Source organism: Lissotriton helveticus, chromosome 10 (genome assembly GCF_964261635.1).
Source record: "Lissotriton helveticus chromosome 10, aLisHel1.1, whole genome shotgun sequence".
Taxonomy (NCBI): domain Eukaryota; kingdom Metazoa; phylum Chordata; class Amphibia; order Caudata; family Salamandridae; genus Lissotriton; species Lissotriton helveticus.
In genome coordinates this window covers 1,200,922,119-1,200,941,479 of record NC_136071.1, presented here as the reverse complement: position 1 = coordinate 1,200,941,479, position 19,361 = coordinate 1,200,922,119, and the positions used below count along the sequence as shown (strand labels likewise).

The window sequence follows — 19,361 nt, the reverse complement described above, 5'->3', positions numbered from 1 at the left end:
TAGAAATGTAAACCCCTACGCTATCCAATGCTTTCCCTACTGTTGCACCCTCTGGAGTGGGAATAGTAATTTAAACCCCTACGCTATCCAACGCTTTCCCTTCTGTTGCACCCTTTGGAGTGGTAATAGTAATTTTTACCCCTACGCTATCCAACGCTTTCCCTACTGTTGCACCCTCTGGAGTGGGAATAGTAATTTTTACCCCTACGCTATCCACTGCTTTCCATACTGTTGCACCCTTTGGAGTGGTAATAGTAATTTTTACCCTTACGCAATCCAACGCTTTCCCTACTGTTGCACCCTTTGGAGTGGGAATAGTAATTTTTACCCCCACGCTATCCAACGCTTTCCCTACTGTTGCACCCTCTGGAGTGGGAATAGGAATTTAAACCCCTACGCTATCCAAAACCTTTCCTACTGTTGCACACTCTGGAGTGGGAATAGTAATATTAACTCCTACACTATCCAACGCTTTCCCTACTGTTGCACCATCTGGAGTGGGAATAGAAATGTAAACCCCTACGTTATCCAATGGTTTCCCTACTGTTGCACCCTCTGGAGTGGGAATAGTAATTTAAACCCCTACGCTATCCAACGCTTTCCCTACTGTTGCACTCTCTGGAGTGGCAATAGTAATATTTACCCATACGCTATCCAACACTTTTCATACTGTTGCACCCTCTGGAATGGGAATAGTAATTTTTACTCCTACGCTATCCAACGTTTTCCCTACTGTTGCACCCTCTGGAGTGGGAATAGTAATTTAAACCCCTACGCTATGCAACGCTTTCCCTACTGTTGCACCCTCTGGAGTGGGAGTAGTAATTTTAACCCTACGCTATCTAACGCTTTCCCTACTGTTGCACTCTCTGGAGTTGGAATAGTAAATGTAACCCCTACGCTATCCAACGCTTTCCCTACTGTTGCACCCTCTGGAGTGGGAATAGTAATTTTTACCCTTACGCAATCCAACGCTTTCCCTACTGTTGCACCCCTTGGAGTGGGAATAGTAATTTTTACCCCTACGCTATCCAACGCTTTCCCTACTGTTGCACTCTCTGGAGTGGGAAAAGTAATTTAAACCCCTATGCTACCCAACGCTTTCCCTAATGTTGCACCCTCTGGAGTGGGAATAGTAATTTTTACCCCTACGCAATCCAACGCTTTCCCTACTGCTGCACTCTCTGGAGTGGGAATAGTAATTTTTACCCCTACGCAATCCAACGCTTTCCCTACTGTTGCACCCTTTGGAGTGGGAATAGTAAGTTTTACCCCTATGCTATCCAACGCTTTCCCTACTGTTGCACCCTCTGGAGTGGGAATAGTAATTTTTACCCCCACGCTATCCAACGCTTTCCCTACTGTTGCACCCTCTGGAGTGGGAATAGTAATTTAAACCCCTACGCTATCCAAAGCTTTTCCTACTGTTGCACACTCTGGCGTGGGAATAGTAATTTTAACTCCTATGCTATCCAACGCTTTCCCTACTGTTGCACCATCTGGAGTGGGAATAGAAATTTAAACCCCTACGCTATCCAAAGCTTTTCCTACTGTTGCACACTCTGGAGTGGGAATAGTAATTTTAACTCCTACGCTATCCAACGCTTTCCCTACTGTTTTTTTTATTGTTAATTAATTAATTGGTAATTAATTAATATTAATTAGTTAATTACATTAATTAGAGTTAATGTATTAATATATTTAATTTTGTGTTATTGGTACTTAATAATTAATTGGTAATTAATAATTAATAAGTGATTAAATGATGTGATTTATTTATATGTAGTGTGTTGTGTGTTTATAGGGGAATAGTGTGTGATATAATTAAATGTAATTAATTATAGAGATTGTATTTATTTATTCGTATTTATTGTTATTTAATTGGTAATTAATATGTGTTAATGAGTTTATTTATAATTACATCAATTTAATAATATTAATTGTTATTACTTGATTAATTGAAATGAATATTAATTGGGTATTTTTTGTATGTGTAGTGTGTTGTGTGTTAAAGCGGGAGTAGTGTGGTAAGTAATTTTTACCCCGATGCTATCCAACACTTTCCCTACTGTAGCACCCTCTGGAGTGGGAATAGTAATTTAAACCCCTACGCTATCCAACGCTTTCCCTACTGTTGCACCCTTTGGAGTGGGAATAGTCATTTTTACCCCTACGCTATCCAACGCTTTCCCTACTGTTGCACCCTTTGGAGTGGTAATTGTAATTTTTACCCCTACGCTATCCAACGCTTTCCCTACTGTTGCACCCTCTGGAGTGGGAATAGTAATTTTTACCCTTACACAATCCAACGCTTTCCCTACTGTTGCACCCTTTGGAGTGGGAATAGTAATTGTTACCCCTACGCTATCCAACGCTTTCCCTACTGTTGCACTCTCTGGAGTGGGAATAGTAATTTAAACTCCTACGCTATCCAACGCTTTCCCTAATGTTGCACCCTCTGGAGTGGGAATAGTAATTTTTACCCCTACGCAATCCAACGCTTTCCCTACTGTTGCACCCTTTGGAGTCGTAATACTAATTTTCACCCTTACTCAATCCAACGCTTTCCCTACTGTTGCACCCTTTGGAGTGGGAATAGTAAATTTTACCCCCACGCTATCCAACGCTTTCCCTACTGTTGCACCCTCTGGAGTGGGAATAGGAATTTAAACCCCTACGCTATCCAAAGCTTTTCCTACTGTTGCACACTCTGGAGTGGGAATAGTAATTTTAACTCCTACGCTATCCAACGCTTTCCCTACTGTTGCACCATCTGGAGTGGGAATAGAAATTTAAACCCCTACGCTATCTAATGCTTTCCCTACTGTTGCACCCTCTGGAGTGGGATAGTAATTTAAAACCCTATGCTATCCAACGCTTTCCCTACTGTTGCACCCTTTGGAGTGGTAATAGTAAATTTTACCCCTACGCTATCCAACGCTTTCCCTACTGTTGCACCCTCTGGAGTGGGAATAGTAATTTTTACCCCCACGCTATCCAACGCTTTCCCTACTGTTGCACCCTCTGGAGTGGGAATAGTAATTTAAACCCCTACGCTATCCAAAGCTTTTCCTACTGTTGCACACTCTGGAGTGGGAATAGTAATTTTAACTCCTACGCTATCTAACGCTTTCCCTACTGTTGCACTCTCTGGAGTTGGAATAGTAAATGTAACCCCTACGCTATCCAACGCTTTCCCTACTGTTGCACCCTTTGGAGTGGAAATAGTAGTTTTTACTTCTACGCTATCCAACGCTTTCCCTACTGTTGCACCCTCTGGAGTGGGAATAGTAATTTAAACCCCTACGTTATCCAACGCTTTCCCTACTGTTGCACCCTCTGGAGTGGGAATAGTAATTTTAACCCTACGCTATCTAAGGCTTTCCCTACTGTTGCAATATGTGGAGTAAGTATATATATTAATTTATATGTAGAGTTATTAATTTATTTTAAATGTATATGTATTAGTTATAATTTTTAAAATATGTTTTAATGTTTGTATTTAATATTTGTAAAATTATATATATTTATAAATTATTTTTACATTATTATTAATACATTAAAAAAAACGATATTTTTGATATCGATATTTTTGTACTACGATATTATATTTTCAATATTTTTGTACTTACCATTATGAAGATATAACTCCGATATTTTTGATGTCGATATTTGTGTGTCGATATTTTTGTATGTCGATTTTCTGTCTGTCGATATTGTGTCATAGATTCTTATATGACAGCTGTGCTGCATTGTGGTCTGACGCCTGATTGGATGATAGCTGGGCTGGTGTTGCATGGTGGTCTGAAGCCAGAAGCATGATTGGATGACAACTGTGCTGGTTCTGGATTGTGGTCTGAAGCCTGATTGGCAGCTGTTCTGGTGATGAATTGTTCAGTTCAGTAATAACTTTATTCGGTCAGTTTGACCTTAAAGGTACATCTGAAATGACATACAATTAACTTGCTTTAAAATCGATAAGGATAAAAAGAGATAGAACAAGATTGGATTCATACAATAAAAACAGTTAAATAAAACATACAGAGGTATGGCCTGGCACAAATATGACGTATGGTGCGATCTATTCAGGCAGCTCAACAAGTGAGGGAATCAGATCATATGAGGCAATAAATTGATCAAAGATGAAAACAGTACTGGCAATTCAAAGTGCATGTGCGAGCTATATAAGCAGGTGACCGGCCCGAATATGAAAGGTCAAAACTTGATCTTAGCCACCACTAGATACAGAGTCTCGGGAGCAACAAACCAATATAACAGTAACAGTGAAGGTAGAAGACCCTTTAAAATTCCTCATTTCATTTTTGCCATGACTATTGACCTTATTTGTTAAGTTGATTTGAAAATGCTCTGCGAGTGCACCACATGGAGAATAGAAAACCTGCCACCGAGTATACTATCGGGAGACTAGAGTCGTGTTTCAATATCCTAAAAGCATCGCAACAGCGCCTGGTACCTTGATTTCCTCAAATCTGGACCAGCCAGCGTTTTTTTGCTTTGTGGTAACCGGAGCAGCTAAAATACACATGAAGGTCTGATTCTATGGGGCTGTCACATTCCGGGCACCCCAGAATTTGCGAAACCCCCCACTTGCCTGTAAAAGAGCGGAGTAGCAGGAGCTGATGTCTGAACTGCAAATAAAGCTTTCTTGCGGTTGCCGCCTTGATGTTGTTCAGTGCCGGCTCTAGGCTATACCTGTCCTTGGTTTCTAGGAAGATTACAGTCAGCTTACCTGCTAAAGTGTTGCTTTGGAGATGGGCCACTTTAAACTCCCCGTAGCAGTCCCATATCATTTTCCTAGAAATTGAGGAACAAGCAACTTCCGAGTCACCCCAAAGGATGCCTCGTCCCAGACTCTCTAACGTGTGTTGAATATAAGAAAGCCGGGGTAATTTACCCACCCCCGGTAAACTCATCACCTCTCTTAATTCATCCCTGTATTCTATAAGTTCTGGGGTAACCCACAAACGCCGCCAGAATAGAAGGGGTCTGAGATTGGATTCTTTGGCAATGGCCTTTATCCCCAGGTCCATTTGAAGCTGCGTGAGAGGGGTACTCCTTGGGAGGCTAAACAGTTGCCTGAGAATGGTGTTTTCTGTCTGTGTGAGACTCAGAACCGCGGTGACCCCATAATTCTGCTCCATACAGCGCACCTCCCCTGGCTTCAACCTTGTATATTTCTAAAGCAGGACTAACAGGTTTAGATTTTTGGAAAGCCTTCATTAAGGCCCCTGAGGATAGTGCCAATATCAGGGTTGATTTTTTAATTTGGGCCCCCCAGTCCATAGATTCTGTGATGGTTATGCCGAGGTAAGCAAAAGAGGATACTCTCTCTAAGGGTTTGCCATTTAAGGATGGATTTGGTTTGAGTGCTATTAGTAGAGTTGAATGCCATGGATTTAATTTTTTGAAGGTTAATTTCTAGCCCTCTTTCCCTGCAAAACGCATCGAATCTATTTAGTACCCTCTGTATCCCCATGGGCGATTTAGATACTAGTAGAGTGTCGTCGGCAAACATCATAGCTGGGATTTTGCGTGATGCCAACTTAGGGACGTCCAGGTCTTTCCCGCTGAGCAAAAAGTCAACATTCCCATTTATATAAATGCTAAAAGGGTCAGGGTGAGTACGCATCCTTGGCGGACGCCTCTATTCATGGGTATGGGGGCCGTATCTTTTCCTTCCTTGCCGTATCTAATTTGGGCATAGTTTCCCTCATGCAACCGCTTCATGACTTGGCACAGGTAAGGCGGAACCCCCTGAAGCCTGATTGAATTATACCTTTGCTTGTGCTGCATTGTGTATTGAACTCTGAAGCCTGAATAGATGGCAGATATTCTGGTGCTACGTTGTGTCCTAAAGTCTGATTAGATGAGCTCTGCTGGTGCTGTATCGTGGCCTCAAGCCAGAAGCCTAATTACATCACTGTTGTGCTGTTGCTACATTGTGGTCTGAACTCTGAAGCCTGATTGGATGACAACTGTGGTGGTACTGAATTGATTGGATAACATCTATGCTGAATAGTTTTCTGAAATCTGAATAGATGATGGCTGTGCTTGTGCTGCATCGTGGTCTGCAGCCTAAAACCCTATTGGTTGATAGCTGTGCTGGTGCTGCATTGTGGTCTGAAGCCTGATTGGATGACAGCTGTGCTGGTGCTGAATTGTGGTCTGCAGCCTAAAACCCTATTGGTTGACAGCTGTGCTGGTGCTGCATTGTGGTCTGAAGCCTGATTGGATGACAGCTGTGCTGGTGGGATGTATGACGTTATAACGCATACTTTTACTCCGCAGACCATTACAACGCGACTTTTACACCGCATACCGTTACAACGCATAGCGCCTTGGGGCGCTGGATAGTGGTAAGTATAATTTACTATTCTAACTCCAGTCCCCGTGGACCCTAGGGAAGGTGTTGGATAGTAAATTATACTTATTACCTATCCTAGAGCGCCCCCCAGCGCAATGCGTTGTAATGGTATGCGGAGTAATGGTCGCGTTGTAATGGGTCTGCGGAGTAAAAGATCCGTTGTAACGGGTGTATACCGTGCTGGTGTTGCTTTTCGGTCTAAAGCATCATCCGTTTTGTAAATATTTCTCCAAATGTGGAAGATTTTTGTGAGTCTGACAACTGGCTAGTTTATTACAGAACCAAAAGCCATTTTGGAGAAGCAGAAGAATGTGGCTTTGAAGATATTCTGGAAGTTGCCTACTGAGAAGAAGGGTTGGGTTATGTTGAGCAGGGAATATTTTTAAAGGATTCCAAGAAGGATGCTTAGGCAGGGTCACCTTCATAGGTGGCTGCTTTGAGTAGGTAAAGAAGGCTATTGGATCTTCTGGGAAACGGCCATTACAACGAAGCCGTTTTCACGAAATCGTTAACCACGCATGCAGTACAACGCATGCGTGGTTACCATGAAAGCCTTTACCACGCATACCTTTACTACGAGGTTTGTAGTAAAGGTATATGTGGTAAAGGTAAAAAGTAAAAAAAAGGGGGGTTTGGGGGGTTTCCCCCCCCCAAAAAAAACTCACCTGAAGTCACGTCGGGGTATTATTTAATCAGCGTCGTTTAAGAGAAATCGGAAGATAAACTTCCGTTTTCTCTTAAGCAATCGAGGTAAATGTTATGCGTGGTAAACGAATTCCGTTGTAACGCATGCGTGGTAAAAGCATGCGTTGCGACGGAATTCGTTGTAACGACATACATTCGGATCTTCTACAGAGTGCGGCCTCATGGTGTGTTATTTGGTGGGGTGGGTGCTATGATTGAGGTTTGTTTGGTGCTACATATGTACCGTCCATGTGGGTAGTAGCAATTGTTTTCCTTCTTCAGACACATACCTAATTTGTGCTTCCCAGGAATGGTGAAAATGGCAACTGTTTTATAAGTGGCAGCATGTCCAGTTCTGTGTGGATTAGTGTGATCACAGCATGTGACAACATTTATTCAACTTCAACTGATGCAAAGGGAAACCTTGAGCTCCCAAGGAAGGTTCTTCAGCCCTCCCAGGTGCATCATGATATTAGCAAGCTTTTACTTCTTATTGCAGCTCTTCACCTCAGCAGAGGCCACGCCTCCCCTCAGCTGGTATGTGGTAAAATGGAGGCTCTGGAATGGAAAGACAGCTTTCACTCTCACAGTCAGTGTAAATATCTCTTCCTCTTCTGTTCCTCAGAGCTCCAGTCCGCCGACACCTGCATGCGGTTTGACTTTGTCTGGCTGAGGGACAACTGCCACTCAAACTCATGCTACAATCTGGAGATGAAGCAGCGGTTGCTGGACACTGCCAGCGTGGACCTGGACATCAAGCCGACCCACGTGCGAGTGGATGAGTCCACGCTCCACCTCACCTGTGAGTGCAAGGGTCGAAAGGGACTCACGTGTCCTCTGGCTCACCTCTGCTAGAGATCTGGTGCAGAAGTGCTTTTATTTGTTGGGGATTGACAGAACTTGTGAGGAGGCTAGGGGGCACACATGTGTTACTGTGCCTCACCTGCAGTGGTTGTCACCTTTTATCACGGATGTTGTCGGAACTAACCTACTGTGGCACTGCAACCTAGGTGCCAAGTGCAACCTTACCGTGCTTGACCATCAGGATGCTGAGGGCAAAAGGTCAAAGGCTTCTCTGGTAAGTAGCATGGGGGATAGAGTCTCACAACTCAAACAGGTGTGCAACAGAGACAATAAATGCTGAACAGCCCAGTGTTCTTTTTATTGGAACACCAAATTAAAGAGAGTGGCTCTTTATAAACCCGAAGGGAATAGAGCTCAAATACTGCAAGTAAACAACAAAAGTTCCCTTGGGGTATACTTACTATTCAAATACTGAAATACTCGACACATTCCTCATACACACTTCACATGACACCAGTGGTAGCAACCATAATGAAACTTTTGTAACGGTAAACATATAAGTTCAACAACATAGAATTATATAAAAACGACTTTAGTGCACGATGTACATCACATATATATAAAAAAAAACAATTAATAATAACCCATGTGCATAACAATTATGGACAAAAGGTTCAGGAGAAATGTGTAAACAAAGAAAGCCCCTATGTCTTTTGGATAGTCAATTCGTAAACGTTTGGATCAACTGGGAGTTAGAGTTTATTTACAAGGAGACATCCATCCGTTTATGTCCTGAAGAAGGCGGTTATTAATTGAATTGTACTGCCGAAACGCGTCGATGCTCTTTGTGCTAAGTCAAATTCTAATTGGTCAACCCTTCTGGAGAAATAGGATACTCTAACTCCCAGTTGATCCAAACGTTTACGAATTGACTATCCAAAAGACATAGGGGGCTGTCTTTGTTTACACATTTCTCCTGTACCTTTTGTCCATAATTGTTATGCACATGGGTTTTTAATAATTGTTCTTTTTTATATATATGTGATGTACATCGTGCACTAAATTAGTGTGATTTTATTGTTTTTTTTATTAATAAAACAGTCGTTTTTATATAATTCTATGTTGTTGAACTTATATGTTTACCTTTACAAAAGTTTCATTATGGTTGCTACCACTGGTGTCATGTGAAGTGTGTATGAGGAATGTGTTGAGTATTTCAGTATTTGAATAGTAAGTATACCCCAAGGGAACTTTTGTTGTTTACTTTTTATTGGAACAACAGAAGTAATTATATTGCACATCAAAAGATAATGCCAGACAAAACACGGTCAGTCAGACACAGCCTTGTAACATGGGGCACTACAGGAATAAAGTCATACAGAATGTGACTAGGTGAATTTCTAGCACAGATGCGATCTCAGTATGCAAGCAATGTCAAGCAATGATACTGGTTCTGTAACCAGTACGTTAGTAAATCAGAGAGTTGCAGGAAGGCAGGGGAGTGCAGGAAGGTGAGTAGCGGCAGGAAAGTGGGAATGGCAAGGAAGGTAGGTAGGCGCATGAAGGTGAGGAGGTGCAGGGAGTTGAGGAGTTTTGGGGAGGAGCAGGAAGATGAGTAGTGGCAGGAAAGTGAGGAGGTGCAGGGAGGTGAGGAGTTGTGGGAGGGGCAGGAAGGTGCTGGAAGGTGGTGAGATGTAGAAAGTTTTGGAGGTGAAGGAAGGTGGGAGTTGCAAGAATGTGAGGAGTGGCAGGAAGCAGGGGAGGTGCAGGGAGGTGATTAGTGGCAGGAAAGTGGGGAGGTGCAGCAAGGAAGGGAGTTACAGGAAGACAAGGAGTAACAGGATGACGAGGAGTGGCAGGATGGTGAGGAGTGGCAGGATGGTGAGTAGTGGCAGGATGGTGAGTAGTGGCAGGATGGTGAAGAGTGAAGAAGATAGGAGTGACATGATGTTTGGCAGTGTTGTATAGCATTTTAGGACCCTAGTGTAATTTTCCCGATTCATGCCCTTATATAGGTATAAATGACCTTGTCCTTATATAGGCATAGAAATCATAACCATATTTAGACATAGCCCAAGCAGTCCTAATACAGGCAGGGATACTTCCACTAGTTCCGAAAAGCCACAACGATTTCTTGGGAAAACTCGCCTTCAGCAGTCAGGGACTTCCCCTTGCTTGAATATTCATTTGTCCAAGAACTTTGGGAGTTGTCAAAGAACTGCCATTCTTTGATGACATTATTATGTCCAACCTTACGTCAAACCCGGCACCTTCAAGATATAAATATGCCCACACTTGCCCTAGCAAACACACGGTGGTTTGGAGCAGTTCAACTATCTACTTGCCCGACACAGCACGCTGCAGCAAGTGCCAAAGGAAGCCGACCCTCCAGCAGACGTACTGAGACAGACGCTGTCTTTTCTCTTGCCGAGAAATCCAGCTCCAGTGTTTCCAAGGTCCCCTAGTGGGGTGATGGGAAATCGAGTCCCGAGACAGAGAGATACCAGACCTCCTTCTTTCTAAAACCAAGGTACGGAGCTGATTACACCCTAAGAGAAATCCTGGATAGATTCTTGGCAAAGAATACTAAACCTTTGCTACACCATACTTCCCTCATACTAGACTTAGGTTAGGTACATTGGGGTAAGTGTATTTTAGAAGCACCAGTTGAGTACTTTTAGTATTTATTACTTATGCATGTATTTTATGGCTTAGAAACCATACCATGCTTTTACAATATTTTTTCATAATACTCTTCTTACTGTACGCATTTTACTTTGCAGCCAGTATTACGATTGGAGCAGTTCATTTCTTCTGCATGAGAAAGAAGACTGTTCAATAAATACTTTTTATTGAAGTTGTCATGTTTATGCGGTTGTCAGAAACGAATACCTTCTTGTTTATTTGAGAAAGTTCCTAGTGACCTCTGAGCTAGCTGGCACTCACAATTAAGTTTAATGTATTCGATAGAGACCTAGTTGACCTAAGTCCTACGTCAATTCTCTAGGACATATTATTCCAATGCGCAGAGCCTATTGGGAATATAGGAACTACACTACAACCCATGTGTTTATACGCTCACATGCTTCTATGCTGATACACAATCCACTCGCATTGATCAGCCTCCATTTGGTCACAGAGCTCCCTGAAGGAACCTTGCTAACTCGGGGCAACCCCCAGTCCGTTCCATGGTTAATCTACAAGCTTGAATTAGCCTTCCTGCTTTTGTGCGTAACCACAGATCTGAACCTTACAAATCCTGGGACAATTTCCCACGGTAGTTTCCGAGCGGGCCTCGAAGGAACTACATTTCCCATCATACCACCGCTTCCGCCGTTAATCCGGCCGCCGTACTTTCGCTTCAGCTGTTCTTCATTCTCCGTTGCGGAAGAATTGGGTCGGACTATATAACAGCAGCAGTCACTGGGCACTGTTCTCCTGTTCCCCGGGTGTGTGCTACCTAATCCCTGGACTTGTAGGTACAGTTGCGTTTCAAATTGAAAAAGTTCTCTTTCATCGCCCTTTTTGCACACTTCATGATGAAGAAGATTTTTGTATTAGTTTCAGGTGGATAGTTTGTCAGTAGTTGCTCAACCGTGTCAAGGGTTTGGTCCTGAGGTATACAGGTATACAACAATTCCACATGGAACGAGGCGAGATAGTTCGTATGTGGCTCAAAATTCATACGATCCAGCAGGCGAAGCCCATCTGTGGTGTCTTTAAGGTATTTTGGCATTTTGCTGACCAAGGGTCGAAGGAAAACGTCGACAAATGGTGATAGTGACTCTAGTACAGAGCCGATCCCGGAGATGATCGGTCTTCTCGGTGGTGGTCTCTGTGGTTTGTTTATTTTGGGTAATACATAAAAGTAGGGCGTCTTTGGTGCTTTTGTACAGAGGAAATCGGCCTCTCATGAAGTAATCCAACCAATTTCACAAGCTTCCTTAGTCATGATGGAGATGGCCTTAGTGATCTTCTCTGTTGGATCTTTGTCAAGGTGGCGGAAGGAGGTAATACTATTTAGTTGTCGTTGGCATTCTGCCCTGTAGGAATCGTTATCGAGAATAACCGTTGCTCCGCCTTTGTCGGCAGCTTTGATGGTGATGGTTTTATCCATGGTCAGGGAGCGGAGAGCTTGTATTTTGCTTTTCGGGATGTTATTATAGGTCCTCAATGGCAATGAAAGTCCGGAGGACAGGTCTTTCAGAACAGTCTTCCCAAAGGTGGCTACCTCGGATGGAACTGAGCCGATCGGTGGATTGAAAGTCGATCTTGGTCATAAATTATTGTTCGTTATCTCCTGGCCATCGGTCAATGAGTTTCTGTCGGCAAAAAAGAAGTGTAATCTTACTTTCCTGAACAATTGGTGTACTTCTTGTTGGATTTTGAAAGGGTCACCACTGTTTGTAGGTACGAACCCTAGACCCTGGTTAAGTACTGCAGTTTCTTCAGGCGTTAATTCTTGTTTGCTCAGGTTAACGATCAACCTGCTCGGGCCCGCCTGTTTACCAGTCTTTGTTATGCTCCTCGTATTCCGTTGAGGGACCAGGGAGCTCCAGTGTACTTGTTGGTGAGACCTCCTGTGACCTCTTGACCGGACACGACCTTGCCCTAAAAAAGGCTGGCTATACCCTGCTGGTGGATGTTGCTGGAAATTCATCAATGGGCCTGGTTGGCCTTGTCCAAAAAAGGGGAAAGTGGGATAACTCCAGGGATTTGGGGGCCACCATTGGTTGTTCTAGGCTTCTCCCCATGATCCACGTCAGTTCCTTTGGTTCTGATATCGCGATCTTTGATTGGTATTCCCTTGGCTCATATCTGAGTTGCTGGATGTTTCTTCTCTGTCAGATGACGAATAGTTTGATCCGTATCTTCTGCCTGTCCTATGGTATTCTGGAGGTTGGTATAAGGCATCTGTGTAGGGACACACCTTCTCCATAGAAAACTTTGCCATATCCTTTTTAAATTTGGTAATTTTGCAGGTCAAGAGAGTGTCCTTGTATTCTTTAGTTGTTTTATTTGTCTCGTCCCAGTTCTTTTTAAAGACGGTTGCGCCATTCATGACCTTAATCTCAGACTCCAGTGTCTGGATTTGGATCAAGACCTTCTCAGCCTCCTTCTTAGCCATACTGATGATCAATATATGCCTGTCCCTCGTGCATCGCCACGCGATGAGGGACCAATAAGGTCCTCTCAACCCTGACATGCAGATCTAAAATGACGTGGCCGCATTTGGCGGTCCTCACCGTATATACACCCTTCTCTGCTCTGACCTCCGTTTTTCTGAGACAGCGGGTTTGACAAGTCTTGTAGAGTCGCCTTAATGCTAGAGGACATATCTATTGTAATTGCGTTCTGTCTTCACATCCCTCTCTTGGCATTTTCAGGTTTTAATGCCATAAACTTTCTTTGACAGGTTTTGGGACACATACCATATGGCTAGTATGCTGGGACAGATGCGGTGAACTTTACAACCTTCAGTGGAGAGTCACGCATCGCAGTTTACTACTCATTGATCTAATATGTAAATGTGTCTCAGTATACCACTAAATGGGTGGATTAATTGTGTGTTGTACTCATGCTACATTTTCCCAACATATTTGTCTGTTATTGTGACATGTTGCTCTTTGTCTCCACCATAGGTTGTGCGTTGAATATACTGAACAGCCAACCCACTGGTTCAGTATTACATCATTATTTTTCACACATGTTTTCTCATGTTTTTTTACGTTCATTGCATTTATTTATTAGCAGCAGCTGAGCTACTGACCCTGAAGAAGGCTTTGACACTACTTTAGGTACCTTGGCCGAAACATGTTGGTCTAGTATTTACACAGATGCCTCTAATGACGGTACATGCGTTACCAGATTTTCACAGTTTTTAATCCTGACACCGGGTAACTAAATAAGGTTGCAGCATAGCTAACACCGTAGCCAGTTTTAACCATTCACATCACAGCACTGCACCTTTTTTAACACACCAGGTTCACATAGGGTTTTAGTACACCCGCCCTTATTCAATAAGAAGATCCCTGAGGTCCTCCCTCGCAGCGAGCCCAGTCAATTATATGACCGCCCTTTTACTCCGAACCTGTGGCCTTTTTTGTGATTTGAATGAACTGGATGAGTCATTAATCACTAATTTGAAGGATAAGACAGATTCATGGAATGGCATCAAAAGACTCTGTACTGGCCCCTGGTGTCAATGGAATGGAATCATACAACAGTGGTCTTTGATGGCCCCTGCTGACTATAGCATGGAATAGTATAACAGAGTTACCTGCTGGTATCAGTAGCATGGAATGACATTGCACTGCTATCTGCTGCCCATGGAGGCTGTGAAATGTAAAACGTCAATGTGCTCTATGCTGACCCCAGGTTTTTGTAGCATGGAATAAAATCACAGTGCTTTTTGTAGATTATGGTGCCTCTAGAATGGAATGGCATCACAATCCCTATGCTCCCCCCTCCACCCCAGGTCTGTGGCATGGAGTGACTTCAAAGTACCACGGCTGACCCCTGGTGTCTGAAGCATGAAAGGACATCACAGTGCACTATGATGACCCTGGGTGCTTGTTGCATCAAAGGACATCACTGTTGTGCCCTGTGCTGACCCCTTGAGTCAGAGGCAGGGAATGACAGCACAGTGCTGTCTGCTAGCCCCTGTTGCCTGGAGCATGAAAGGACACCACAATGTTCTGTACTGATTCAGGGTGTAAATATCATGGAATAAAATTGCAAGGTTGTTTGATGGCCCCTTGTGTCTGTAGCATGGAGTGTCATGGCTGTTCTCTGCTGGTCCCTGGCATCTGTAGAATGCAATGACATCACATTGGTCTGTGTGACCATTCATCCTGTCTCTGTAGCATTGAGGGACATCACAGTGTGCTTTGCTGCTATCTAGTGTCTGCAGCATGGAACAACATCACTTCTCTGTGCTGATGCTGGTGTCTCAAGCATAGAATCGCAAAACAGTGCTCTGTGTCGACCCTTGGTGTTTGTAGCATGGAATTACATCACAATGCTCTTCGCCGACCCCAGGTGCCTGTACCATGGAATTGCATCACAGTGCTCCGTGTTGACCCCTGGTGTTTGTATCATGGAATGACCTCACAGTGCTCGTCACCGACCCCTGGTGTCAGTAGCATGGAATGACATCACAGTTCTCTGCACCGACCCCTGGTTTCAGAAGCATGGAATGACATCACAGTTCTCTGCACCGACCCCTGGTTTCAGTAGCATGGAATGACATCACAGTTCTCTGCACCGACCCCTGGTGTCAGTAGCATGGAATGACATCACAGTTCTCTGCACCGACCCCTGGTGTCAGTAGCATGGAATGACATCACAGTCCTCTGCAATGACCATCTGGTCTATGTAGCATTTAATGACATCATAGTGCTCTGGGCCGATCCCTGGTGTCAGTAGCATGGAATCACATCACAGTGCTCTGTGCCAGCCCCTGGTGTCAGTAGCATGGAATGACATCACAGTTCTCTGCACCGACCCTGCATCAACAAAGCAGACTCCATTATCGCACCCCATCTCCGAGATGTCATCAACTACTCCCTTAACTCCACCACATTCCCAGAAAGCTGGAAACACGCCGAACTCAGCGCCCTTCTAAAGAAACCCACAGCTGACCCCACCGAACTCAAAAACTACCGTCCCATCTCGCGCCTCCCATTCCCTGCCAAAGTCATTGAGAAAGCCATTAACAATCAGCTCGCCACCTTCCTCGAAACCAACAAATCACTCGACTCCTCACAGTCTGGCTTCCGAGCCAAACACAGCACCGAGACCGCCCTCATCGCAGCAACAGACGACATTCGAACACTACTGGACAACGGAGACACAGTCGCCCTTATCCTCCTTGACCTCTCCGCAGCCTTCGACACAGTCTGCCATAGCACCCTGATACAACGCCTCAGAAACATCGGAATTCAAGGAAAAGCATTGGATTGGATCATTTCGTTCCTCGCTGGAAGAACTCAGAGAGTCCGCCTCCCCCCTTTTAAGTCAGAGGCCACCGAAGTCATCTGCGGCGTCCCGCAAGGATCATCTCTCAGCCCCACCCTCTTCAACGTCTACATGAGGCCCCTCGCAACCATTGCACGTCAACACAACCTCAACATCATCTCCTACGCTGATGACACTCAGCTGATCCTCTCACTCACCAAAGACCCAACCACCGCCAAAACCAACCTACATGAAGGGATGAAAGAAGTAGCCGAGTGGATGAAGCACAGCCGTCTGAAACTGAACTCGGACAAAACGGAAGTCCTCATCTTAGGCTCCTCCCCTTCCGCCTGGGACGACTCTTGGTGGCCAACGGCCCTAGGAAAAGCCCCCATACCGACGGACCATGCACGGAACCTGGGCATCATCCTGGACTCCTCACTCTGACCAGACAAGTCAACGCCGTCTCATCTTCATGCTTCAACATCCTACGCATGCTCAAAAAAACATTTCACTGGATCCCCACCGAAACAAGAAAAACGGTCACCCACGCACTGGTTACAAGCCGTCTGGACTACGGAAACACCCTTTACGCCGGTTCCACTGTGATGTATTCCTATAGGTTCTGTATCGATCCCCCATTCCTGACCCTGTTCTGGTTAAAAAGTTAACTAGCAGCCATCCCATGATGCAGAAACCGTTATCTGATTAAGCCACACCACGGCACAGGAACGTGTTATCTGATTAGGTCATAACGCTTGCCATCTAATTAGACAAGCAATATTCCTCCAGCCCCTGATAAGGCATACGGAGTTCTCAAAACAAATCAAACCTATGACAACCTGGGAAAAACCCTGCGGCCATTGTTTTGATTTCACCGAGAACTTCAGCAAAAGAATGTGCTAACGACCAGTTCGTATGACATCCTTATTGACGTATCTATGTCCATCCTTACGTCAATCTCGGCACCTTACAGGTATAAATATTACCGGTATTGCCTTAAGCAAACACACGTGGTGGTGACGAGATCGGAGCAGCCAGACTTGCCGAAGCCCAGAGCAGAGCAGACCCGCTGGTGCAGCCCCGCCTTCCTGACGCGCTGAGAACGAGACGCTGCATTCTCCTGCCGAGAAATCCAGCTCCGGTGCTTCCGAGCAGCCCTCGCAGGCAGCTTGGAATATCGAGACCAGAGATGAGAGATGCCATCCCTCATTCATCCTAAATTCCAGGTACAGAACTGAATAACCCCTTGCAGAGAATTCTTGAGTCAGTCACTTGGCAAAACAAACTTAAACTTAAACTGCTACTTTCTATTCCCGCCCACGTATTAGGCTTAGGTCAGGTACACCGGGGTAGGCGTAGTTAGAAGCACCAGTTGAGTACGATTAGTCAAATGTATATGTGTATGTATCTATTTTATCCATTTTAAACCACCTTATGGCTTAGAAACCATATAAATGTTTTTACAGTATTATTTTATACTTCTGCTTTTATTGTATGCACTTTACTTAACCATAAGTATTGCGATAATATCGATCCATTTCTCTTGTACGAGAAAAGAGACTGATCAATAAATACCATCTTTTATTGAACACGCCCGTCTCTTCCTTTTCTCTACAATCTGGTGAGACTAAGAATGCACGTACTGACTGAGTAAAATAAGTTGTCTTTTGTTTTCACACGACTCTAGAGATACACTCTTGATTAGGGGAGAGCAAAGTTGTCATGTTCTATGGTTGTCAGAAACTAAATCCCTTCTTGTCTATCCAGGGAGGTTCAACTCCTCCTTGCCTATTCGAGAACGTTTCTAGTGAACTCTGAGCTAGCTGGCAAACCCAAAACTTTAAGTCTAATATCGACAATAGAAGACCTAGTTTACGTCTGGTCTAGGCCTATACTATTGAAGGTATTATTCCAATGCGCAGAGCCTATTGGGATAATAGGAACTACACTACACCACCGCGAAACTACAGAAAAAACTCCAACGCATCCAAAATGCCTCAGCCAGACTCATACTAGACATCCCCCGCACAGACCACATCTCCGCTCACCTGAAAGACCTTCACCGGCTCCCCGTCAACAAGAGAATAACGTTCTGTCTCCTCACCCACGCACACAAAGCCCTATACAAACTCGGACCTGATTGTCTCAACACGCGCCTTTCCTTTTACACCCCCACCTGCCAGCTGCGTTCGTCCAACCAAGCCCTCACCGCTGTTCCGCGCATCCACAAAGCCACCATGGGAGGAAGATCCTTCTCCTACTTAGCGGCCAAGACCTGGAATTCCCTTCCCATCCACCTACGCCTTACTCAAAACCACCTAGCCTTCAGAAAACAACTTAAAACATGGATATTCGATAAGTAAACCTCCCCCCCCTTCCTCAAGCGCCTTGAGACCCTATGGGTATGTAGTGCGCTATATAAATTCCGACTTGACTTGACTTGACTTGACCCCTGGTTTTGGTAGCATGGAATGACATCACAGTTCTCTGCACCGACCCCTGGTGTCAGTAGCATGGAATGACATCACAGTTCTCTGCACCGACCCCTGGTGTCTGTAGCATGGAATGGCATCACAGTCCTCTGCAATGACCCTCTGGTGTATGTAGCATTTAATGACATCACAGTGCTCTGCGCCGACCCCTGGTGTTTGTAGCATGGAAGGACCTCATAGTGCTCTGCACCTACCCCTGATGTCAGTAGCATGGAATGACATCACAGTTCTCTGCACCGACCCCTGGTTTCAGTAGCATGGAATGACATCACAGTGCTCTGCACCGACCCCTGGTGTCAGTAGCATGGAATGACACCACAGCGCTCTGCACCGACCCCTGGTGTCAGTAGCATGAAATGACATCACAGTGCTCTGCACCAACCCCTGGTGTCAGTAGCATGGAATGACATCACAGTTCTCTGCACCGACCCGTGGTGTCAGTAGCATGGAATGACATCACAGTCCTCTGCAATGACCCTCTGGTGTATGTAGCATTTAATGACATCACAGTGCTCTGCACCGACCCCTTGGTGTTTGTGTCATGGAATGAGCTCACAGTTCTCTGCACCGACCCCTGGTGTCAGTAGCATGGAATGACATCACAGTCCTCTGCAATGACCATCTGGTCTATGTAGCATTTAATGACATCATAGTGCTCTGGGCCGATCCCTGGTGTCAGTAGCATGGAATCACATCACAGTGCTCTGTGCCAGCCCCTGGTGTCAGTAGCATGGAATGACATCACAGTGCTCTGTGCCGACCCCTGGTTTCGGTAGCATGGAATGACATCACAGTTCTCTGCACCGACCCCTGGTGTCAGAAGCATGGAATGACATCACAGTTCTCTGCACCGAACCCTGGTGTCAGTAGCATGGAATGACATCACAGTTCTCTGCACCGACCCCTGGTGTCTGTAGCATGGAATGGCATCACAGTCCTCTGCAATGACCCTTTGGTGTATGTAGCATTTAATGACATCACAGTGCTCTGCGCCGACCCCTGGTGTTTGTAGCATGGAAGGACCTCATAGTGCT

The 19,361-nt window shown here is 44.8% G+C and overlaps 1 protein-coding gene across 2 annotated transcripts in view; it reads left to right on the top strand.

The window, feature by feature from the left end:
* LOC144785686 (trimethyllysine dioxygenase, mitochondrial-like) overlaps positions 1 to 19,361 on the top strand; it is a 449,852-nt gene that overhangs the window by 266,789 nt on the left and 163,702 nt on the right. For both annotated transcript variants that reach the window (XM_078664478.1, XM_078664479.1), the window contains exon 3: positions 7,695 to 7,871. In XM_078664478.1, the coding sequence (XP_078520604.1) occupies positions 7,695 to 7,871 (177 nt within the window). The remainder of the gene's footprint in view (positions 1 to 7,694; positions 7,872 to 19,361) is intronic.